The sequence below is a fragment of the Syzygium oleosum genome, unplaced genomic scaffold, assembly GCF_021117445.2.
Source record: "Syzygium oleosum isolate NSW1041296 unplaced genomic scaffold, Sole_v2.1 Sole_v2.25, whole genome shotgun sequence".
Lineage (NCBI taxonomy): Eukaryota > Viridiplantae > Streptophyta > Magnoliopsida > Myrtales > Myrtaceae > Syzygium > Syzygium oleosum.
The window spans coordinates 613248-638037 of NW_026607509.1; the positions used below are offsets into that span (position 1 = coordinate 613248).

Below are 24790 nucleotides of genomic sequence, written 5' to 3' on the forward strand. Positions count from 1 at the left end.
TTCCGCACAATAAAAGCAAACTGAAAATAATTTCCAACCTTCAATTTTTTTTCCCGATAATTCCAACAAAGCTCGTACTTGTTACGAGATGAATAATATATGGATATAGATGTGGGAGTAGATGCTCAATAAATCGAACGGTTCTAATTATGATACAGTCCTTTCTTACTTATATGCTGTTTCTTTTATATTACCGACAAAGGATTGGCAGAATCAACTTGATGACACGAATAAGCTAAAGATCCGAAGTTACGGTGACTCATTACTCCAAGAAATCTCTTGCGGATTCTATATTATGATCGATTTCGTCTTAATATTAATAATATAGCAAGTTGATTAATTGATTCAGTTAGCTATATACGTGCCACAACTTCTTGGATCACGGTCATCTCAAGTGCTTGATCTGGGAGAGCTATTTGTGGCACTTTCGTTGTAGCAGCTTGAAAAAATCTAGATTGCATAATGAAACAACTCTAGGTTGTACAAAGAGTGGTTCGGCGAAATTCACTCACGAACCGACACAACTAAACTCTTGTGTCGGATGCTCAACATGTCTTGGCCCGTCAAGTTAGTTTGCCATCATATCGCCTGAGATTAACCTACTCAAAGAGGGTTTTCTCGTTATAAAAAAAGAAGACTAAAAACTCATCGATTTTAAATTCCCACTTGATATTTGTTACTCGTGAACTATGTTTGTTAATGAATCCTTTATGCCCTTTACATTGCGGAACGGAAGGTACACCATTATTAGTGCAGTTGCTTCTTTAAGTAGTTAGAGCTTGTCAAGGTCTCCCACTTATGTCCTATGCCTCTAAATGGTCCACCCAAGCACAAGTGCAATCTAACCTCATCTTTTAAAAAACAAAGCTAATCTATAGAGACACCACCACTACTACTTCTTGGATACGAATTTAGTTGATTAATTAGTCCCGTGAAAATTATCTCAAGAGATTGACTGAGTGGTTAAGCGCTTGATTTGAATCCAACAGGTCCCGTTATTAAGTTTCAACGCTACCCACTTATATTGACTTTAGGTTGCACTAAGTTTAACTTTAGGGATTCTCTATAGTAACTATGCTTAATCTGCTTCATGAATTGTTGGGTTTTATAAGTAACTAGCTCATTGCTTTTCATGTATTTGACAATCATTCCAATTTTGTTCCAACTACAGTTAAATGGCAGGAACTCGTGACGACGAATTTGCGCCCTTTTCCTCTCGTACTACACCTTACTCCATGTCGAATAACAAATCACGTTGTCATAATACTAAGTGTTTCAAATCTCAATTCGGATAATCTTTGATGACACGATTTCTCAAATTTGGCACAGACATCGTAGGGCCAGTATCACTGTTACCTTAATTATCAATCATCAATTTGATCTGGAGACCTATAGATAACATAGATAGATTTTGTTTTTCCATAGACCAAATCATATCATATGGCCTCCTAAGACATTAAGGAACGAGACGGGTTCGTCCACCCTTTTAAAAAACTGATCAAAGCTCTTGAAATCAATCAATCAATCCAAACGAAAATGATTGATTTCCCTACTGTTCATGACACAGCTTCGATGCTGAATCACGTACAAATGAAGACGATGGCATGCATGAAAAGGACAACTTCACGTCCTCTTCTGACCATGCTCTTGCCCGCGTGGCACGACCCTGAGGGTTTTAATTCGAGCCCTCGCAAATTTTGTTAGGCCACCAATCCGATTGGTCATGAGGCATTTGATACTCCTTTGTTTGGAACCGTCCAAAAATTAAAAAAAGAGAAGAAAATCAGATTAATCTATCGTTTATCGCATCTCCACATTGGACCTACGTTAATGATAACGACCGGTTATCATAATTTGTTAGGGTTTATTATTATTAATAAGGTCGACCTTGTTTCTTTCGAAAAGGGACGTGTACCAAGTACAAACTATGGTCCTCTTCAGCCATATATAATCCATTTTCGCATTGACCTATGTTCCCATATACTTCGTCACTCGAACAATACATAGTTCACGCAACTCCATTAACATTTCCTTAGACTATATCATGAAATTAAGCATGATTAAGGCTATGGTCGAACAAATTTGTGTTTCTTTTTTTCTTTCTTCTTTTGGGTTCTTAAGTGGAATGTTAACGAGGACCCAGCAAGCAAAACGCGCATAAGAATTAGCAAACTTGGGATGCTAAATTAATTGGACAACTATATTTATATGTGTGTGTGTGTGTATGAATGGCATAAAGGTGACATGATGAGGCGTTCTACAAGATGGGAAAGAAAAGGTCATTCCATTTGGTAAAAGGTGCCAATGCCCCCCCACCCTTTAAAAAAAACCCTAAAATTGCCCATTGATGTCCTGGTAATGAAGGCAACAAAACTTATTTTACAACTATAAGATGGGAAAGAAAAGGTCGTTCCATTTGGTAAAAGGTGCCAATGCCCCTCCACCCATAAAAGAAACCCTAAAATTGCCCATTGATGTCCCGGTAACGAAGGCAACAAAGCTTATTTACAACTGTTCTTGCAGAGAGAGAGGGAGAGAGAGAGAGAGAGAGAGAGAGAGAGAGAGAAAGCCGAAGTTCAACACCACTTCAAAGGGGGAAAGTTACATGTATTGATGAGCGTGGGAACAATGATATGCATAGTTTATGCTTTACGTCTTCATCATGTTCCTACCACTTCCGAGGGCCGTTGGGCATATTTGGGCATATTTGTGTGGTGATTCTAATCCCGACGGTCAACATGATACGCCCACAAAAATAATGTTATGTGCCTCCAAGAGAAGACAAATCTCAAGATATATTGCGACGTTTATGTGATTCGAGGAAGAACGATAGACAAAAATCAGCAATCAAAATCACAGCCGTTGTGTTGGCCTGAATTCGAATAGGCCGGTTTTATTGCTCGATGAAATTGATGGCAAAGATTAAGAATTTGATGTATGGTGGGCACATGAGGACATAATATCGTGTGCTTCCCTTTCTTTATATATGTGGTATCCAAAATTTCTGACTCAGATTAATTTTTATAAATGTACACAGACGGTCTCGTTCACGTATATCCAATAAGGCTCAATCCTCAAGTGGCGAGGGTGATTCCCATAATTACTCTGCGTGGAAGACGTTCTGTTTTAAAATTAGGGTTTGTTGTATATGAATTGAGCGATTACCTATTCCGCCGAGTGTTTTGGGGATCATCTTTTCTTTTCAATATTTCCATCTTAGTTTGGATATATTTGGGCAAGGGCTGGCCCTCGCTTGTGTTTCATCTTAGTAAACTTCTCATAATTGTTAAATAATTTTCTATCAAATAATTGTTGAGTTATACTGTTAATTCATCTTTGGTAGCTTCTCGTCCGGTATGCTCTTTGATCGGGCCATCGAATTGCCCAAACTCATGATCCGGTCTGATTACGACTTTCGTTTCAGTCATTTGAGTATATCCCACACGCGGGCGCACGACGCGCGCCCATAGCCACAGGAGGAGGGCCAGAATGGGAAAACGATGAAAGAGAAAAATCAATTCAAGAATGTGACGTCACTTGTTGATGTTTGAAAGGTTAGATTTAGATTTAGAGGTTCTCCATTCAACAGCAATATTTACATTGGGCCAATCTGCTCCTGAAGGGGGAGAAGCACACAGAACCCTATTGACTTTGCATGTACATATGCAGTAGAACTCATCAACCATGGTAAACATTTATTCTTTTGGGTATATGTTGTATAACAATTGGCGGAGATAAAAAAACAAAAGAAAGAAAGAAAGAAATGGTAGAGAGAAAAATGGATGAGCATGCACAAGCAAATGATGATAATCATAATAAAACACACGAACCCACAAAGCCTCCAGAGTCTCCCCTTATATATATATTTCCCCACCTCCCCCCCCCCCAACACCATCATCATCTTTGTCCCCCTTCCCTCCCCAATATTCCTCTTCTAAGTCTTCTTCTTCTCTCTCTCTGTACGAAGCTACAGAGCAACACCAGAACAAAAGCTTTCTCCACTTTCTCTCCCATTTCGTCAAATTGTCCTTTCATCTCTCTCTCTCTCTCTCTCTCTGTCGCACGCACTATGAGATCACAAGAACTCGCTCTCCAGAGAAGCACCACCAGCAGCGGCAGCTACAGAAGCGCCAGAAGAATCACTCCTTCCTCGAGCTTCCCTCGACCATGCACCCCGTCATCGCCGACACCGCCGCCTTCTCGATCCCACCATGAAGATATGGCCGCCTCTGCCCCCTCCGACAACAAGCTCCTCCTCCGCAAATCCTCCTCCAGGTCATCGGCAGCAACAACCCATCATCGCTACATTAAAATCTCCTCCCTCCTCCGCTCCTTCCTCAGCCTCATCTCCTCCTTCCAGCTCCAAAGCCTCATCCCCGCCCCTGCCGCCGCCTGCCGCTTCCTCTCCCTCCCCCGCCATCTCTCCCTCTCCTCCTCCTCCTCCTCTTCCACCTCCCTCGGCCGCAAAGTCACTGGCACCCTCTTCGGCCAGCGACGCGGCCACGTGTCCTTTGCGGTCCAGGACGGCCCCCAGTCCGACCCCGTCCTCCTCCTCGAGCTCGCCATCTCCACCTCCGCCCTCGTCAAGGAGATGTCCTCTGGTCTTGTCCGCATCGCCCTCGAGTGCGAGAAGACCGCCTCCACGGCCGCCGACCGCCCGCCGAGGTTGTTCCAGGAACCAGCCTGGACCATGTACTGCAACGGGCGCAAGTGCGGGTACGCCGCGTCCCGCACGTGCACGGAGTCCGACCTGCACGTGCTGAGGACGGTGCGGACCATGTCGGTCGGGGCCGGCGTGATCCCAGTGCTGGCGGACGACGGCCAGAAGGCCAGCGGCGGCGGGGACGGGGAACTGCTGTACATGAGGGCCAGGTTCGAGCGCGTTGTCGGGAGCCGCGACTCGGAGGCGTTCTACATGTTGAACCCGGACGGCAACGGGGGACCCGAGCTCAGCATCTTCCTATTGAGACTATGAAAGAGACAAGAGAGAGAAAGCGACGTGAAGTGAACTCAGTCTCCAATCTCTCCGGTAAAGAGGGCTAATGGAATGATCAAAGCCGCCGTCAGCTGTCCGCCGAGCTGAAGTTCTCATCGTCAATTAGTCATTTTTCAAAGTGGTGGTGTGGGAAGAAGAAGAAAGATGGTCAGTGATACATTATACATATCATGGTGTAATTCAATATTAATATGTAGTAGTTACTTAGCGCGCATGACCTCAACCCCATGCGATTTCTTTTGTTTTTCTATTTGCATCCGACGACGACGATGATGTTTTTAGACGTATGTGCGTGTATGTACACTTCGTTTTTTTTTTTTTTTTTGTTTTCACCTTTCTCTACACATGCATGCAGGAAAAAGAAAAGAAAAAAAAGTTTTAATTTCATTTCTCGGTGAGCTGTTATTTTCCATTAATTAATTAGTTTGATTGACTAAGGTGGGTTTCCATTGCAAGAGAAGTCTTTATCAGCGTGTTGATCATCCTCGCCTTCCCCTATCATCATCGCTCTCTATAGTTTAATTCTTTGCGCGCATGCTGCCGCTCTTTTCATAGAAGAAACATAGACTTTTATAAATCAATAAAAAGAAAAAGAATTGAAGAAATAGAGGATTGAGCATGCTCTAAGTCAAGTATATTTATATAATCCGCAGAATTTGACCTCTACTGCCAATTTTCTGCTTACACAATCAACCTATAATGCTTTTGTTTATAACTTTTTTCGCGTACACACATATGTACACAAAGACAAAATCGGTGTATAAGATGAATAACTTTTTTTTGTTGTTGTTTAGTAAATGTAAAGTTGAAGTCTTAGGGATTTTAATGTTGTTGTCATCACATCGTTATACTTAGGAACTATAGTCATAAAACTCAAATCTCCTACGTGTCTTCCTTTCCTATTTCTATTAGACACGAAAAGAATGGAAGTTATAAAAATAGACTTAGCAACATATTGAAGGTGCATATTCTTCTTATAAATTATCAACGTGTGGATAGTCTATTCCCAAAGTTACTCTCTTTTGGAAATTTCACAGCGCTTACATAATGCGCGCTGTGGAATTTTTAGCAAGATTGTGATAGCCGGAAATTCATGATTTTAATTAGTCGATCGAAGATCAATGTCCAATTAATTATTAAATACGACTTAGCCTAGATTTTGGTTCTAATGTCTGCAACGCCATCATGTTCATGTTCAGTGGATTTTGAACTGCCACATTCGATATTCAAGGAAAAATAAGGGTTAGATGACACATAAAGTTCTCCTTCAAAAGAAAATATATATCGACGATAATAGATTTGAACGTACAGTATCAATTCGCATAATAGGTTTTTATATGCAAGAATTACACCTCTTAAATGATACGACATAATCGATCGAGAGAGAGACCACTTTCCCTTCCTCGTGGAATCATGATTTGAGAAGATATATTTTTTTATAAAAGTACAAAGAAAAGGAAAAAACCACTCGATGAAGGAGGAGAAAATGGGAGCGTTTTATCTTGAGGAAGTGGGGGAGGCACCGATCGGGTGGGCGCGCCCCCACCGTCCGGATGAAATGACACTCGTTGAAAAAGAGAGGGTGGGCCCCACTAAGTTCCTTAAACTTTATGCTCTAAAACAAAGAGGAGCATCTTACCCTATGACTATACTATAGGGTGAAAAATACTTTTTGGACACATCATTGTTCACTCCCGTTATTTGTGGAGAAAGCGTTGAACCCATCGTCCACCCCCTTGATATCTTCCCAATCTTTCCACACTTAAGGAAAACAAGCGACAGCTTATAATATAATTAATTACTTTCGGGTATCGTAATAGGGTGAGCATGATTTCAGAGTAGAATCTGAAAGTGGACCGGTAGGAACAAGGGTATGCAGTATAGGTATCGGATTTCAAAAATTGAAGGACTTGTTTCGACGGGTAGTTTCTAGATAAGTGAAACATGGAACAAATTTCTGTGTTTTTCTTGATCTATGTCTTCGCATGCTCCTGCAGTATTCTATGACGTCTGATGATAAGTGTATAATCTGGAACCATTGATCTGAACTTCTAATTTATGATTGAGACTTTTACTTTGTTAATGTTTCGTATTCTTCGTGTGTCTAAAAAAAAAGCATGATCAGTGGATTGTAATAGTAAGTGGTGATCATTAAAAATCAATTAATTATACAGGTGGAACCTAGGTAAACTCTAGAATCGACCTTGAAACCCGTGACAGGGTAACTTCCAGGTTCCAAAGTATATAGGATAGGTTCGAGGTTCAAAAAAATGAAGAACCTGTTTCAATAGATAAGTTTCAAGTTCCAAGTTCCACCTAAAACTGCTCACCCATATAGCTTATCGTCTACAAAAAGGAGTCGAAATGGTTTGCTACCATATCAATTAGGCTAAAGCAAGAACAATTCACAAATGCGTCCTCAATTTGACTCCCGAAATTCCTTAGATCTCTTCTAGTTTCATAGCCTTGGAAAGTTTTTGTAGGAACTTTTCAATACCTTCTAACTTAAAAGCTAAATGACGATGCTTCTGATTACGAAGTATGAGATGATTAAGTAACCAATTGTTTCGGACTTGAGAAATAGCATGTAACAATGTCTCTGTCATTTGAATCAACAACGACACCCTCGAGCACTATGAAATAGCTAGACCTGCACTTGAGAGATTGCCAAATCATTTGTGATGGGATCAAAAAATTCGGAGAAACCTTGGAATTAAAGATGCGCGAGCTCTCTTAGTCATTACAATGCAAACACCATAAGGTGGGATCTAGGCGGTCCGGAAAGCCACCACGTTGAGATGAAATATTACCAATGTATATCTTTTTGATCAATTTCGGATACTATTGTACAAACATTAGACTCGGGCTCGAGCAATGAGCATATTTGAAGTTACTCATTTTGCATGTGAGTTGCTCTTATGGAACCAAGGTCGAGTTCCATCTATAATTAACTTCATAGTGAAAGACTGTATGGCCGTGCCTAAGGGCATATCAGTCACCATCTACGGTGTGGCACTCCACTAGTTCGCATGTCTTTAGGATAAATCAATGCAATGCAATTGGTTGTTTCCGACTTGAGAAATAGCATATTTTTTGTGCCTATGGGAATATTTTATTTACTATTAGATGTAATTTTGGTAATGTTAAGTATCCATTGAAAGTTTGCATCTATTGACTCTTATAAGAGACATTGTGAATCTTGTGATTATAATCGTAAAAAGTCAAGAGTTATTGTCATGCTTAAAGATTATTAAGCGAGTCAGAAATCTTTTACTATTTATGTTATAAATAAACATCTTTCTATATTCAAAAAAGATACATCTTTGTCACATAATAGATCTTAATCATACAAAAGAGAATTCTCCATCGTACATTCACTAACTAAAATTACCCACTAATCAATATGATATATTCATTAAATAATTTGTCTACTCACCATCCACACATTTGGCTCCCCAATTTACTTGGTCTAGATTCGTTCTTGACCGGGATCTAACAAAAGCAAGAAAGAAAAAAAAATAAAACATGGATAGAAGTGGCAGCAATCCTCCACATTGGCTAGATCCATAAACAACGATATCATATAGAGTAAGTCTCGCCTGGACTTATTCTATTAGATCAAAGTGATCATACGTCGTAAAATTTGGAGCAACCGCTTTCTTTTTGCTCTTAAAACACATGCATATGGAGATTAAATTACATGTTGAAGGTTGTATCATGACATAAATTCCTTGCAAGAATATATTTATCGATTGAAGATCACAGCACGTCACCTAGAGATCCGGCAGGATACTCGTATAGATATCGCTCTCTCTATCTCTTTCTGAATGAATCCGAGTGCAAAGCAAGATAAAAAAACAAGTTGATGTGGCTCAGTTCACACCAAGGAACAAACAGTCGACGACAAGATGTGCTATTCATATATGCAACCCAAGATCACATATAGAAAGGAGAGAAGATCGAGGGGCATATCTACACAGATCTCGCATGCAAGGACATGGGTGTGTCACCCATGTGGACGTGCACATAAAACATCAAAACAGCTAAGCGAAGAATTAGGGACAAGATCCAAGGATGCGAGAGTCATCTCACTGACATAAAAGGATCAGAGAGACAAATTGGAGAAGAAAAGGTAGAATGTGAAGCAGTGCTGAATTTGAGAATTTAAATAAGGGAAACGAAATAGCAAAAATAAAAATAAAGTTTGTGATACTCTAGTTGGGTCGACCCGACATGTGAAACTTTATGTCGAATCTCCAGGATTGTAGTGTATATTTCCCAAAACTTACACTTGGCGTTGAGCAATTGAAGAGACCATAGAGCCGGCTAGCCCCTCGGTATGTCGATGACGAGGACTTCCTTTTTACCAAGATCACATGCATTTTTAAAATCAATATTTTCAGGCACTATCGTTTCTAGGATGTGATCGACTTTTCTGACCAAAAAAAAAACTCATCACTGTCCGTAAATGTTTGCCAGTGCCACACATGGTGCATGAAAATAATGGAAGGGCACAAACTAGGACAAGAGGATATGAAGTATCTTTGTGGGGGAACAAAGATGAGAACAAAAGTCAAAGGTTTTGAGAATATGGTTGACTATCATGAAAAGAAAAGGGTCATTACAGGAAGAGAGGCACATGGGCAATAAAATCTCGGAGGATATGGAGATTTGCTGAAATGCTCTTGTTTTAGTGTCGACAATTGGACAGAAAAGTCCAACTTGTGCCAACAGATGAGAGGATAGATGTGACCAAGAAGGGAAATTAAGTTAGACAAACCTACTGAATTAAAAGTACTTGAGCTCGATTTATCGAAATATCTAACTTTTATTTTTTGGTCGAAAGCATTGAACTTGAGGGTTCTTAATCAAGTTCCAGTAGCTCGACCGCAAAAGGGAGTCAGAATTTGAGCTTTTCAATACTAGATTTGAGTGATTCGCACGCAAAGCCGCATCGAGTGCTACTGCTACATTGCACGTCATTGATCCCAATTTTCACATCACATTTTGAGCACAGGTATAGAATATTATATTTCAATCCGAGACACGCTTCTTCCTGATTGTTTTCTGCGATAGATTACTAACTAATGTGCCAACACAAATAACACGTCGTTTTAATTTTCTTGCACTTCTAGAACCGTACCTATAGCCTAAATAACTCGTATCGAATCAAGTTCAGTACGAAAATATTGACATCGCACCAACATCACGCATGTTGAACTCGTGTCTAAGATTTTGACCTTTTTTGAGCTGAGTAATGTTTGAGAATTGAACTTATTGACTATAATCGGCTCGATTTTTCCAAATAGCCAGCTAAATCAAGGTAAAACAGACGATAAACTTTCAAAAAGTTTGGATCAACTTTAAATTGACATTAATAAAACCTGACTGAGTTGCCATTCTGCTAAAGGTGTTATCACTTTGCGTCTCGAGAAGTGGAGGTTGGATTTGCACAGGCCGAAGGACTGACCCGAAGAGTTTGCTAGCTTCATTTGTTTACCAAGGATCAATCACAGAACGACTCTCCCTTACGACAAAGCATCCCGTATACAGTATAACAGATATATGATATGTCATCAGTCCTAATCTCGACATATACAATCGAAAGAAATAATCCACGATATCCATGCAACATTTGAACCAAAATTTGAGTTAACCATGCATGTATGGAGGGTGCAACAAGAATGATTCGAGAAGATTCCACTTCTCCCTCTATAAATCTATCAAAACTTACATGAGATTTTCAATGATTCAATCAAATGTTAAATCCTCTATATTGCTTTTTTGGAACTCGGTAGAGATAATCCATTGGGATTAACAAATAGAAAGATCTCATCGAGCAATAGAATGGGCATTATTCGACCGGCTAGCTTGGATGGAACAAAACTGAATAGGCAGACATTGGCAGCAACTAAACAAGTACGGGAAATGTTCTCATTTGTTTGCCTCAATAAATTCTCTGTACTCTTGCTTCATTTTGACTCCTGAGATCATCCTGTATGACCAGCATAGAATAATTTTGCACCAGCAATCAGAGCTAGCTCAATGACGGAGACAGTGAATTTGCCAAATGGCTATTCCTGAATAGAAAGAACTCTCTGGATGGGGACGAGATAGTCAAAAGTGATCGAAGATGTCATAGAATTGCCTAAATACAGCAAACAAGACAGGAGTACTTTGTTTGATCTTGAACCAAAATATAAATATATTTCCCAAACATGCAGAATAAGCAAGTAACTAGCTCAGTTATAATAGCGATATGAAGCCCAGATGCAGAGGCAAATAAAGAAGTTCGGAATGAGAGAAAATAATAATCTAACCTGATCATCTCCTTATTCTTGAAAAACTGCACGCACGGTGTGCCCATAATTGCTGCTGCTTCTGCTATTTCTTGATCTTCTTCGATATCAATTTCAACAAAATGTACATTTTCATCAAATTCATCTATCACCTGCTAGAGGGAAATAGATAAAGCAACATAGTTAGCCAAACAGGTGATCACAATCAGAAATTTGCAAAATAAATAAGACCCATTAAATGCAGAGACAAACAATCAATATATGCTCATTATAACAGCTAGAAATCTCGTGTGCATCCCCACAGGAATAGCGTGTCACTAGCACAGCACCCAATTTTACTACTCAGCACCTAGAGTGAGATTAAAGCAATTGTTGAAAATGACCCAAAACGAAGCTATTCATACCACACTCAAACCTTAGGATGGTCATCTATAAATCAGCCATCGCCTGAAAGCGCATTCTGATTTCTCTGAGCTACTAGATCTTTGTAGTTCACAATTCATCAACAACTTTTATTCCTCAGAAAGAAATTAGAAGTCTCATGCAGAGTCGCCATCTCCAAAAGTATAATTCCAAATTTGATGCGCAGAAGCCAGAGGAAGAGGAAAGCAAACTGTGCAGGCATAATACATTTATGAAATGCCATGGAATTTGAATTGAAGGGAGCACCATAAAGTACCTTGCCAAGAATAGGCTTCAAAGTTCGGCAGGGACCACATGTTGGTGCTGTATATAGTACACATACAAGCCGAGGGCTTTCATGGTACAACTTCCGTAGAGCATACTGAATTAGGGAAAACAAAAATACAAGTTAAGGAAAAACTAAAGGCCTGAACTTTAAATTTTCCAACAGGGAAATATTAATCATCACGTGCTAATTTTCGTATCTGCACAAAAGCACACCTGCCCCCGGTGCTTGGTCCGTGTGATATCAAAACCCTCTTGCACATCTCTATCTGTAATTTCTTTCTTAACTTCTTCAGTATGAGGCTGCCAAAAAGTTTACATCAAGAGGACGTCATCAATTTCGGATAATTAAAAGTTCCCCCTTCATTGATGGGTCCAGAACAGCAAAGAATTCCAACACAGCTCAAAGAAGCAAACTAGATATCACAACGAAGTGGTTCAGACCAGCTAACAGTGTGGCTTATGAAAATCTAAAAGACCAATCAGAAGATAATTTAGCTGACCAAGATACCGAGAGCACATCTAGGCCATTGAAGATGTACAATATACACATATAGAGCAACTAATAGCAAATCTAAGCTACAGGAAATGCGTCAAACAACCGTGTAACATCTTAAATGCACATATAAAAGACAAGGCAAGCGCAAATATTCATTAGCTATAGACTTTCCTTCTCTCGTTATGCCAAAATTCTGAAGAAAAAATGAGCATAAGTATTACCGTAGTTTGTAGCTTTCTCAATAGAGCCATATTGAACATGGCAGACTAGTTTGATAAATTTCTCAAAAAGAAAATAGTGGAACTGCAACGAAATTTCTTCCAAAGTTCAAATACCTGATGAAACTCCACAAGCAGATTATTGCTTGCAAGATATCTTTCCACCGACAAAGCAGCGATACATCCTGATCCAGCAGCAGTTACGGCTTGCCTCCATTCATGGTCCTGTTTAATAGGCACGGATTAACAATTATTAGGAATCTAGAAGATCATATGATTATTTTGCAAAGATACTACCACATTATGAGTGTAACAAGAGAATGTGATTTATTCAGATATTGCGCTCACAACATTTTAGGAACTCTGGGGCATAGCTACAGGCAACGCTTGTGAATTTATGATGATGCCAGTAAATGCACCAAACCCCTGAACTCGAATGAGTGGGCCAATTGAATCACGATAATGTACAGAGCCCAATCATAATAACCTAGGGACTGACTGATTACAAACCATGTTCTAAAATATATTACGCTAGAATAGCCTCACTATTGGATCTTGATTAACATAATCGCTGGGCCTGGCATGCTAAATCATATCATATTCTAATGGCCAAAGTTCAATCAAGCAAATACATAATTCGTCAGAACGAAATATCAGTTTTCTGTCATAAGCATTGAACATACGGTGGTGACATATTAAATAAAGCATTGGCTTAAATTTAATTATTCTAACACTCCCCCTCACGCTTAGTCTAGTCTTTTTGCCTAGTACTAAGCATGGACAGATTTAATTGAGGAGGTAAATGGGACCTAGAAAGATTTGAACTCAAGACCTCTCGCTCTGATACCATGTGAGATTTTGTGAGACTACTGCCAACTGTTCTAAAAGCTTAAGCTGTTACATAAAGACGTGGTTTGATATTTAATTATTCTAACATCAATCATTCCACATTCTTGAAAAAAAAATGCACTTAACCGTCCCTAATAAGCTCATCAATTAGCAAATAAAAAGACACGTTAACTAAAGAGCTCTGATATACATTCTGTGCTTTATCAGTCTATGTGCAAGCTGAACTGGATTGCTGGACCCCAAAGAAAAGGTGGACAGATAGGGTCCACAGAAGTAAGAATGCTCCTATGGTTAAGAAAGCAGCAGAGTAGGAGCAGAGCAAGTAAGAAGGCTTGACATGTTAATTGACAAGCCTCGAAAGACTCTAAAGTAGAAAAATGCTGAAGCACAAATAAATCTCGACTTCATTACCTGTACATCTCCAGCAGCAAATACACCTTGTACGGAAGTCCTTGCAGAACCCTCCTCGACCAACACGTAACCCGTATGATCAAGTTCAACCTGCCCTTCCAACAACTGACTGTTTGGAGAATGGCCTATACCATAGAATAAACCCTTTGCCTCGAGCACAGACTCTTCCCCCGTGTCAACTCTTTTAAGTAGAAGGCCAGACATTTGACCTTTTGAATTGCTCTCAACATCGGCAACCTCCGTGTTGAAGTGCACGGTGATATTTGGATTATTGTACACTCTGAAACATTCGCGATAATCAACCTGTTAAACAAACATTCAGGAAGTTGAAAACTCAACATACGGATGGTTCATTAGTACGGTAAACTTCCCAACACTAATGCAGCAAATCTAAGGAGAAGATTGCCCAAAAACGTTTGCAGTACCTTCCGGATATGGTATCTAGGTGATTTGCTTAATATTCTAAGAGTCTATGACATGATATGCTAAGTTGTGTTATGGTGACCAGAATTTTCTTTAGCAGAATGTAAGTCGATGCCACAAATTAACAATAACTTTGCATAAGCAGACAACTATTCCTAGAAACATATTGTACACTTAAACAAGTGATCGAGATCCTTACAAGTAATTGCGTATCAAAATGTACATTTTATATAGTAAGGAAAGTGGTGTATTCTCTCATACTTTTGCAGGTCAAGAAGTAAGATGTTAGTTAATTTTCTCAGTATATAGAACTGTGGTCTGTACCCATTTAAAAAGCTCAGTTGAACACCTGCAGCTGATATCTACAATCTATTAAAATAGATGAAAGGAGGGTTTTGGGGTGGACATGTGTCACCCACTCAAGCCCTCCTTTCATTTTTTTCTTCATTACATATTCACAATTCACCTAGTCCTTTCTTTTGGTTTATTTTTTAATTGGAATAACAATTTAAATACTTTTATCAACAAAATTGCAAGTTACACTTATATACGGTTCATATCTATATATAGATTTTCATCTTCATTTTAAACTATTCGCTTATCTTTTCCTTAATAATAGAGTTTTCTAGAAAAAGTTCTTTAAAGTTATAAAGTTATTTCAATCTGATTCATTCTCTTTAAGTATGTTTTCTTAAGTTTATTGCCTAAAATAATTTGTAAGCTTGGCTTCGCTTGGTAAAAAGCCAAAAAACTACTTACCAGTTACCACATGGAAAAGTATATGAAAATATTGAAATTTTGTAAAAAGACTTCGAAGTGACCTTAGATATTGATAATTGTTAATCTTTTAAAATGGAAGGTTTTGATACAAAATAAAAATTCAATATCATGCATCTGAATAATTCGCACTTACGAAATCAAATGACTAATTAACTTAGAACTTAAGCGACAAACAAATTGTTGTACTGAAAAGGTGCCATGAGAATGCTAACTCTTCGTCACATGTAACCGGCCATCCAAGTCTAACTAGGTTTTCATGCATATAAACAAATAACTTCATTTCAACCTAAATGATTTGGAAACTTTCTCTTAATACCTAGGACTACATTTCCATTCGACTTAGTTTTTGGCCATGTTTATTTTTTTATTTCTCCACTATTCTTCCTTTTATTTTAATCTGTTTTCCTAAACAAACCAATCTTAACAATTATAAATTGGTACTCTTGTATTATGCTTCAACCATATGCCAAATATTTTTACGCAGAATAAATAAAAAACCTTTGGCAATTATGACTAAGGAGCGCTTGAACTATGCTTAGGTTCATGTAATTTTGCTAATAGATTCCATCTAAAATTAAAAATTGATATATGAAAGCAATAAGAATGTTCAATAGAATGCTGTTTTGGAGTTGTTATACTGATATGATTCCATTTTAATTTGAGATATCGATTCTCAAGGGAACTTTCGTATGACATTATAATGTCTTGAACACTCTATCATATCATATCGATTGCTATATAATGACCAAACAAGAATATAACATTTCAAACCATTATCTCCTAAAATTAGATCTCTTAAGATAAGGATTGTATATGAAATTACCTTAATCATGCTTTCAAGAAATTAAATAGTCAACATTTATGTTCTAGATACCTTCATCAGTGTATTCACAGGCTGTCACCTCGCAACTTAAGGACCAAAACAAAATTTTGAGAAATTTCTATTTCCCCATCAATTTATTAAGCTTCATTTCTTTTTGCTTGCGGCATTGAGCGGAGAGCTAACTAGTTACTGTGAAAGTGGAGGATTATACAAGAACAGAGGAGCCAGTCGTCAGTTTGATTCAGCAATCCAACATGCACATGACTAAGAAAGGAGGGATTTTCATTTCACTGCCAGCACCAGCTCCTTTTTTATATATAAAAAAAAAAGGAATTTATAAAGCCAACACACCAACCCACCCAAAACAGAAAGCCTTTCGTTGCGGAACAACTCTTGGCCATACATCTAGTAAGTTCTCCAAGAACTTTACCGGAGGTGCACCATACAAAAGCATTTGCATGTTGAATTTGTGATTTTAAAGGTCTGTCAGGAGGAGGTCTCTTTTCAATCTTCACAATTTAATCTGAATTAACCAACTATGGAAAGATGCTGATTTGTCATTTTAAGGGTCTGTCAAGAGGAGGTCTCATTCATTTCAATCTTCACAATCTACTATGAAATGACCAACTATGGAAAGCTTATGACTGGATAATCTAGTGACCTGGTTATTAGAAGTTCAGAGCATAAATGTTCATGAATTAGGTAAAACTACGACAAAAGGAGATGCAAGACAATTTTTTTCAAGCAAAGAAAAAAGCAGCAATGCTTTGTCAAGAACGATCCAGAAGGGACCACAATAGAAAAAAATATAAGTTATGACAAATCACTGACTAAAAGAGAGATGAAATATAAAAGATTTTCAACGATGTCAGCAACATATTTCAACCTACTTAAGCAATTGATAATTGTCAGTGCTCACAAAATTAAGTAGTTCTGTGATATAAACATGAAATAATCGACGGAGTCTCACCGATCTTGCATTGCTTTGGATGCTCTAAGGTGGTCCCTACGTACGAGCAAGTGAACATGACGAGCGTATTTAGTCAGGTACAGTGCTTCCTCTGTAGCTGTATCTCCCCCTCCAACCACAGCGAGCACTTGCCCCTTAAAGAGTGGTGATGCACCATCACAGATAGCACAAGCACTGATTCCTCTACTCCAGAATTCGTCTTCACGGGGTATCCTAAGTCTTTTCGCTGTAGCTCCTGTAGCATATATAAGACTATGGCACTTAACCTGGAATACAACCACAATGCAAAAACTTTTTAGCCATTCATACATGCAATTTTTTAGCAGCAGCCAAGCCAACTACAAATCAGCAAGAACAAGATAATGGGACATTAACAAAGCTAGCTGGTTAAAACATAATTCTTTTCCCTTTCAGTAAAAGAGGACACATAGAACATCACAATAGAAGAACGAGGGTATTCATCACCAGATTATTTGATTATCAATAAATATCCTGCAACTTCTTGCTTTACAGTGGTAATAATATGCATGTGATTCTAATGCTCAAAATTCTTCTGTAATATATGCTAATGGTTCAGATTCGGTACACTAAATTCTGCTTGAATCTTATTCTTGCGTTATACAGAAAAGTTAGCCATGAAGGATACATTATTTCCCAAAAAGAGTTCTCTCAGATATTAGCAAAAGAACCTATTTCTAAGGCATAAAACTTAGCATGGTCAATCAGTTGCATTTCAAAAACATTCCTTTCAAGTCAGTATTTCCAATAAACAATTGTCAATAGATCACCTCACGTTCACCACTTCGCACAGTGAAAGGGCTATTCTTCACATCAAGAAATTCTACATCTTCTTGATGTAACTCTGCTCCCCAACGCTCAGCCTGCTGCCTCATCCTAATAACAGGACCATGCCATGCCAGATTCTCATCAGCACCATCACATAAATTGAAAGAAGAATACAACCGTTGTCGTATACATGACGACATACGAGAGACAAAGTTGCGTCCCGCATATATCTTTACCTGTCCATCAAATCTGGACCAGTGATTCCATCAGGGAAACCAGGAAAATTCTCCACTTCAGTGGTAGTCATCAACTGTCCTCCTGGTACACCACCTACTTGAAACCCCTCAAAAACTACCGGTTTCAAATTGGCACGGGCAGCATATATCGCTGCCGTGTATCCAGCAGGACCTGAACCAATGATCACCACATTCTCCACTCCTCTGGCTGCAAAACCAAGAGAGGGGTGGAAAATATCAATTAAGATTGTCACCTATCTCATTTCTTCTGTATTGACTATCCAGAATCGAAGATAAACAGGTTAAACTCTGCACACAGGATTTTTACGGTTATAAAGAGCTGAGCTCAGACAATGGTTAAGATGAAATTCCCACACCAAATGCTTACCCATTCAGGCAGTCTAAATCAGCCCGTACAATCAATACCGAACTTGGGCAGGAGAGAACAAATCCTACTTTTCAAATCCTTAGACAGCAGAAGCAATTAAATGTAACAGTCACAGACTCACAATGCATTAACCCAGCACACAACATCCGCACCACGTACTAGATATGATATGGATACAAAAGACGTACGCCTCAACTTGATGGAGCCTAACTCAACACGTGAAACGGACACGAAAACTTAAAAGGCGATCGCAGGCACGTTTTCACGCTGTCGGAGCTATCCAAAGTCAACACAGGTTGTTCCAATGTTCCAGGAGGAGGCAATGGGACGACCACGACCACATCGTACACATCGCTGACGCAACATTCTCACGAACCAAACCACCTACCATCACTAAGGCACGCAATTGGACACGAAAATCGAGAGCACCGACCTGAGAAACCGGACGAGGGCGAGTCGTCGGAAGAAGAAGCTCTGACCCGGAGAGGGAGGAGAGAGCGCGGGCGGGGCGAGTCGAGGCGGAGGGAGGAAGGGCGGCGAGCGGAGAACCAGCTGTTGGAGTAGAGGAGGGAGTGGCGGTGGGGGAGGGAGGCGGCGACGGACGGAGTCATGGCGGCGGCGGCCGCGGCGGAGGAGGAGGAGGCGGAGGCGGTGGTGGCGGTGGAGGTGACTCGGTGTGTCGGCACGGCCGCGATCCCGACGGTGGCTCCTATCCTCGCGGTTGCGCTCGCAGCCATTGGTTTCGGACCATACAAAAGAAAAAAAATGGTTCGAGGACGACCAGCGGTTGAAAGAGTGTTGAAGGCCACGTGTTGGTTGTGTCGCGCGCTCTGGCTTGGCCTCCTATCTACAACGGGGCGAATGGGCCAAAAAAAAAAAGAGGCTACTCGCTCATCTCCATTTTGGTAAATGGACATACTTTGTACTGGAGATAAGCAGTTCTAGAATTCGTACAAATTCTACCTGAAATCTACGTGTTAGAACAGGTTCTTCATTTTTTGAAATTTAGAATCTATCCCGTCACAAGTTCTAGATCGATTCTAAGGTCTACCCAAATTCCACATAATCGTCATATTTAATGATCACGGCTTACTACTACAATCTACTTACCACAACTTATATTTAGACACACGAAAAATATGAAATATTAACAAAGTAAAAGTCTCAGTCATAAAATCAAAGCTCGGACTGTTGATTTCAGATTATACATTCATTATCGGTCGCCAAGGAATACCCCAGGATTGCGTGAATGCGTAGACCAAGAAAAAAACACAAAAACTTGTTTTAGGTTCCAAATTCCACTTGCGTAGAATTGAAACCTACTCTTCAAAATAGGTTCTTCAATTTTGGAACCTAGAACCTACCTTGCATACAGTGACATCTGGAACAGGACAAATTTTCATTGGTTCGGCTCTCTAGTTTTAGGTTCTACCCTAAAACCATTCTCACCCAGGCCTATGCTCCCAAAATTTCTTAGATTCTCTCGTTGGGCATACATTTCAAATTATTGAAATTCTCAAAAACTCGTGCGTTTTTTTTTTTAATGTCGATACTCTCGCATTTAAGTAAGTACGTGTTTATCGTTAACCCAATAAAGATACAGGGATAAGTCCCTATCTATTTGAGTTATGTATTAAGCCTATTCAAATTACACCACAACACACAAATTAGTGAAGCAATTAGACGGGGATTACCTAATCACGCAGCTTGGTGAAGCTTTAATGGTCTATATTTAGTTTAGTACACGACTCGAATGTCGATTTCTCGATCGTAAGAGATTGGAGAATAAGGACCCGTTTGCCAAGTTGTCAAATAGTGAAAATTTATGTTCTTTTGTTCCCAGAATCAGTTTGGGAACAGAAATCCGTTTGTTAAATATTTTGTGCTCGAGCACAAATGTGCAAAAAATTGTTCCAAAAATCAGTTTTAGAATAGAATAAAAAAGCAAAAAAAAGTAACTTCTTGATTCTGAAACAATTTTTCCATTTATGATTCTTCTTGGTTTGTTATTCTTCTTCTTCTTCGCCTACCGCCGGCCACAGGCCAGGGCCGGCGAGGGCGTCGCAGCCCTCGCCGCTTGGGCGTTGCAGCCCTCGCCGCTTGGGCGAGGGTGGCTCGCCGCCGCGACTGCGAGGGCAGGGGCGGCTCGCGGCCGCGACAGCGAGGCCTCGCCTAGCCATGGTGAGACTTGACCTCGCCCAGATCTGGCGAGGCCGACCTCGCTGTCGCGACCTAGGCGAGGGCCTAGGTGGCTGCAGCAAGGGCCGCGACGCCCTCACCGGCCCTGGCCTGTGGCCGGTCGCCGACACCGGCAACCGGCCATGGCCAAGGAAGGGAAGGGAAAGAAAGAAAAAAACGAAAAAAAAAAGAAAAAAATATTAAAATATTTAAAATATTATTAATAAAAAGAAATTTGGTATAGTTACCAAACGCATTTCTGTTCTTTTTCTATTCTAAGAATAGAAATTATGGGCAGTTATCAAACGCATTCAAAAGCTTAGAAATTGTTTCCGGGTACGAAATTAAAAAAGAATTATTTCTGAGCAAAATCAGTTTTCGGGCACAAAATCGTTGTCATGCGCATTCTAATTCTAAACGGAAGAAAGGGAGAAACAGAAGCACTTTTATACTGAGAGCCCATGCACTACATTTCCTTCTACCTTCGCAACCTGCTGCTAGTATCATTACATCATTCAAATCAAAACCATGGGCCTTTTCGACCAAAAAAAATCGATCAAACCATGGGCCTCAAGTTGGTTGCCCTCTTGGCCAAATTATTGCATCAGTTTCCCAAAACTGGAAACGGTGCGTGCTTCGATCTACCAAATCTGTAAATTTTGTGGGCACGGAAGCTTAGATTAAAAGGAGCAAAATTAGGTTTGGCTTCTTGATTAATCACGCCACGGCAGCAAAATACGAAGATTTTGAACATAAAGGAAAATACTAGAGTTATTGAGACCGGTTCACAAAACTAATTCGCTAAACGATGTGTCGGGTCATTAGTGGCTCTTGAACGCGAATCTGCTTGTTTAGAGGGCCCGTTCATAGCCCGACGTGTAGCTTGACGAATCAACTTCGTGAAACGATTTTAGTATGTTCAGCATTATAACTACACAAAAAGGGCAAACATCAGCAACTTCCACTCATGTTTTCATTCTTAAGCAGAACAACAAGATCGTTGCAGGTCGACGGCTTGTGGCTATACTTGCTAGAAAGAACACATCTAATAATTTTCAGCAATATTTCGCCAAAAAATAAAAAAAATCGTCCCTTTGGTTAGTCAATCCTAGTTTGCTTCCAATATAATCGATTATTTTATAGCTAATTTATCCAAAATATGAACTTCATATTCAAGGGGTGCTCACAGTATCCTTTTAGGGGTGACGGATTCTCGGTCCGGTCCGGTCCCACCTAGGAATTAGGGACCGGACCAATCGGTCCCAATCGAGTTTGATGGAATCAGTGACTCTAATGTTCTCCTTCCAAACAAAAGCACAATACAAAGCAAAAGAAATCTAGATTGGAGAAGCTTTGCCATGCAAAAAGCAAATACCAACAATTGCAAAGCTTAACACCGTGGACAATACGGTGAGATGAGAAAGAGGAGTTTGTAAAATAGAGATTACTCATATTAGGATTTACTTTAGACTATTCTTTAAGAAATAAAAAAAATTTAAAAATGTAGCCCGTCCGGTCCATTGGTTCAGTTCTCATCCTGGAATCAGGAACCGGACCAATGGCCTCTAGAATCAATCGATCAAAAATATTGCGGTTCCTGTTTTGGACGGTCCCGATACACACCCCTAGCATTTTTAAAAAAAAAAAAATTAAATTTTGGTCATGATTGGCGGGGCCTTCCCCACGCAATACCTTGATCAGCCAATGGGAGCAGAATCTGCGGATGGATTGTTCCTTTGACGACGTCGTATAGTGACAAAACCGGCAATTTCGAACCAAAAGATGAACAATCGATAATCGATGATAGAGAGAGTATGAAACCAAGAAAGAGTTTTCTGAAAAACTCTAGTCAAGAAAGCTCAGCTGCCCACCAAAAATTCACTACCTTCCAAAACTTCCCCCAAATTATTATTATTTTTACATCAATAAATCGTTATTAATTGATTAATTAATTGATTGATCGATTGATTTTTGTTCCTTCCATCATTCGCTTTCGGCTCCTCATTCTCCCGACCGGGTCAAAACGAATTTGCACACATGATTACCTTTTCAAATGATGTGCTTCATAGTGTTCTTATCCCACAAGTGGTGGACTATAAATATATATATGTGTGTATATATCTAAATTTGTCTAAAAAGTTATAAATCTATTGTATGACAGTAAATTCAGTCTTGAACTTTTTAATTGTGTCAATTTAATTCTAAACATTTTAACGAATTACCAATGTAATCTTTTCGGCTAATTTTGACCGGAAATCGCTGACGTAACGATCTTACGTGGCGCGACTAGCACTATAGTACAGAATTTTTTAATTTTTATTGAAATTTTCCTAATTTTTTATTACTTTATTACTTTATTTTTTCTGTCCTTTCTTCTTTTTTTCTTCATAGGGTCGGGCGAGGTCACTAGATCTAGGCAAGGGTTGTGAGCCCTCATTGTAGCTGGCGAGGGCATCGAGAGCCCTCACCCAAGCCCTTACTGGCCACTGATAAGGCGTCATGGCCCTCACTCACACAGCGAGTCAGCAAGGGTGTCGCTAGCCCTTGCCTAGGCCCTCGTGGGCCACAACGAAGGCATCGCGGCCCTCACTTGCTCTTGTTGAGGCCAATAAAGGTCGTGACCCTCGCCTGCGGGCTAGCGAGGTCTTCGTGACCCTCACCCTAGGGCCAACGACCCTCACTGGCCCTTGCCTAGTGCCCAGCAGCCCTTTGCCTAGTGGCCGCCGACCCTATGAAAAATAAAAGATAAGAGAACATATGTAAAATCAATAAAAAATTATTCAAGTTAGCACCAATCACGCCAAGGTCACACCACTTAGGACCGTCGGCGCTGACTGATCGCCACCTCAGTGATTTTCGGCCCAAATTGGCTATAAGGTTTACATTGGTAATTCGTTAAAAGGTTTACGATTAAATTGACAAATTCTCAAAATGTTTGGGACTAAATTGGCACAATTAAAGGTTTAGGACGAAATTGGTACAGTTAAAAAGTTTATGACTGAATTGACCACGTACAATAGGTTTATGATCCATATATAAGGAAAATGACACAAATGGTCATTGAATTTTGGTCCAATGTGCAATGTTGTCCCTGAACTTTTAATTTGTTCAATGTGATACCTGAACTTTGATCCAATATTCAATACAGTTGCTGAAATTTTAAACGTTTTCATAGTATAGAGACTATATCAAACATTTACCAATAATTCAAGGATCACATTAAACATATTATAATTCAAGGGACGACATCGCATAATGGGCCAAAAGTTTAAGGACCATATTGCAAAAATTAAAAGTTCAGGAACCACATTACACAATAAATCAAAGTTCATGGACTATTGGTGCTATTATCCCATATATGTTTTTTGGGACTTCGCAGTCTTGAACCACAGCTGATTTTCGTCAATCATGATTATTTTATTTTTAAACAATCTCTAGTTTCGTTCATTCAACTAAACCATATTCCAAATTTACTTTGTATACTATGTAATAGGATCTGGAAGAAAGAAATGATCGACATGGGTGTTTGACCCCTTTTTTCTAGGTTTACTTTCCTAGAACTTAAAGAGGGTGCCTGTTCTTGCTTAAACTGGACCGAAAGGCCTTTGTTGACTTGACCTTAGGGAAATCAATTCATTTTTTCCAAACGAAAATGATACAAGATGACTTCAAACGTTTATTTCGTATTTTTAATGGTTCGCGGTGTTTAATTCTAAACCAAAGTCCACTATTCAAACTTGGAAATTTCAAGCGACAGTTATATCGAAGCATTCTAAGCCGAAAAAGTCAATTTATCAACCGAAATGACATTGCTAGAGCTAGAGGTAGTCATAAAGAAGAATTAACATATATTTGTTACTCAATTGCGGTTTATCTTCGGGATAATTACCAAAAAAGTCTCAAACATATTATACTATTATCAATTCAATCCTAAATCGTTCAATTTGGCCAATTGAGTCATAAACATTTTCACAATTTGCCAATATAGTCCTTCCGATCAATTTTGGCCAGAAAATAGTGACATGGACGCCGGCCATTCTACCGTGCCCACGTCGCACGGCTAACGCTGATGTAGACAATTTTTGCAATTCTTTTAATTTTTTCTGATTTTTTAAGTATTTTATATTTTCTTATAAAAAATTGCAAAAATTATCTACGTCAATGCCGGTCGTACCCATACGACGGCATGGCCGGCATACACATCGCAGATTTCTGGCCAAATTTGGCCGAAAGGACTACATTGGCAA

The 24790-nt window shown here is 39.5% G+C and overlaps 2 protein-coding genes across 3 annotated transcripts; one reads left to right on the forward strand and one right to left on the reverse strand.

Moving 5' to 3' along the window:
- The first annotated feature begins 3882 nt into the window (after positions 1-3882).
- Positions 3883-5139, forward strand: LOC115674570 (protein MIZU-KUSSEI 1). The gene has a single exon (XM_030596984.2). It carries the CDS (start codon positions 4070-4072, stop codon positions 4973-4975), a length of 906 nt encoding a protein of 301 aa, XP_030452844.1. The 5' UTR covers positions 3883-4069; the 3' UTR covers positions 4976-5139.
- Positions 5140-10787: 5648 nt separating this feature from the next.
- Positions 10788-19190, reverse strand: LOC115674837 (thioredoxin reductase NTRC). Of its 2 annotated transcripts, none has more exons than XM_030597349.2 (10): positions 18799-19189; positions 17978-18185; positions 17744-17849; positions 16956-17221; positions 13960-14239; positions 12817-12924; positions 12199-12285; positions 11975-12079; positions 11317-11447; positions 10788-10991 (listed from the first exon to the last, which is right to left on the reverse strand). In XM_030597349.2, the coding sequence occupies exons 1-10, from the start codon at positions 19100-19102 to the stop codon at positions 10931-10933; spliced, it is 1656 nt and encodes a 551-aa protein (XP_030453209.2). In that variant the 5' UTR covers positions 19103-19189; the 3' UTR covers positions 10788-10930. The 2 variants fall into 2 exon arrangements, with proteins under 2 accessions (XP_030453209.2, XP_056158859.1); XM_056302884.1 differs by having other exon boundaries at positions 10950-11076; positions 18799-19190.
- Positions 19191-24790: the final 5600 nt, after the last annotated feature.

Excerpts from the sequence above, each read along its gene's own strand:
- LOC115674570 (XM_030596984.2), top strand. The coding sequence starts at position 4,070 with ATGAGATCACAAGAACTCGCTCTCCAGAGAAGCACCACCAGCAGCGGC.
- LOC115674837 (XM_030597349.2), bottom strand. The coding sequence starts at position 19,102 with ATGGCTGCGAGCGCAACCGCGAGGATAGGAGCCACCGTCGGGATCGCG. Across the intron at positions 18,186-18,798 it reads GCCCTCGTCCGGTTTCTCAG|CCAGAGGAGTGGAGAATGTG; the intron begins GTCGGTGCTCTC and ends TTGGTTTTGCAG. Across the intron at positions 12,080-12,198 it reads GGACCAAGCACCGGGGGCAG|TATGCTCTACGGAAGTTGTA; the intron begins GTGTGCTTTTGT and ends TCCCTAATTCAG.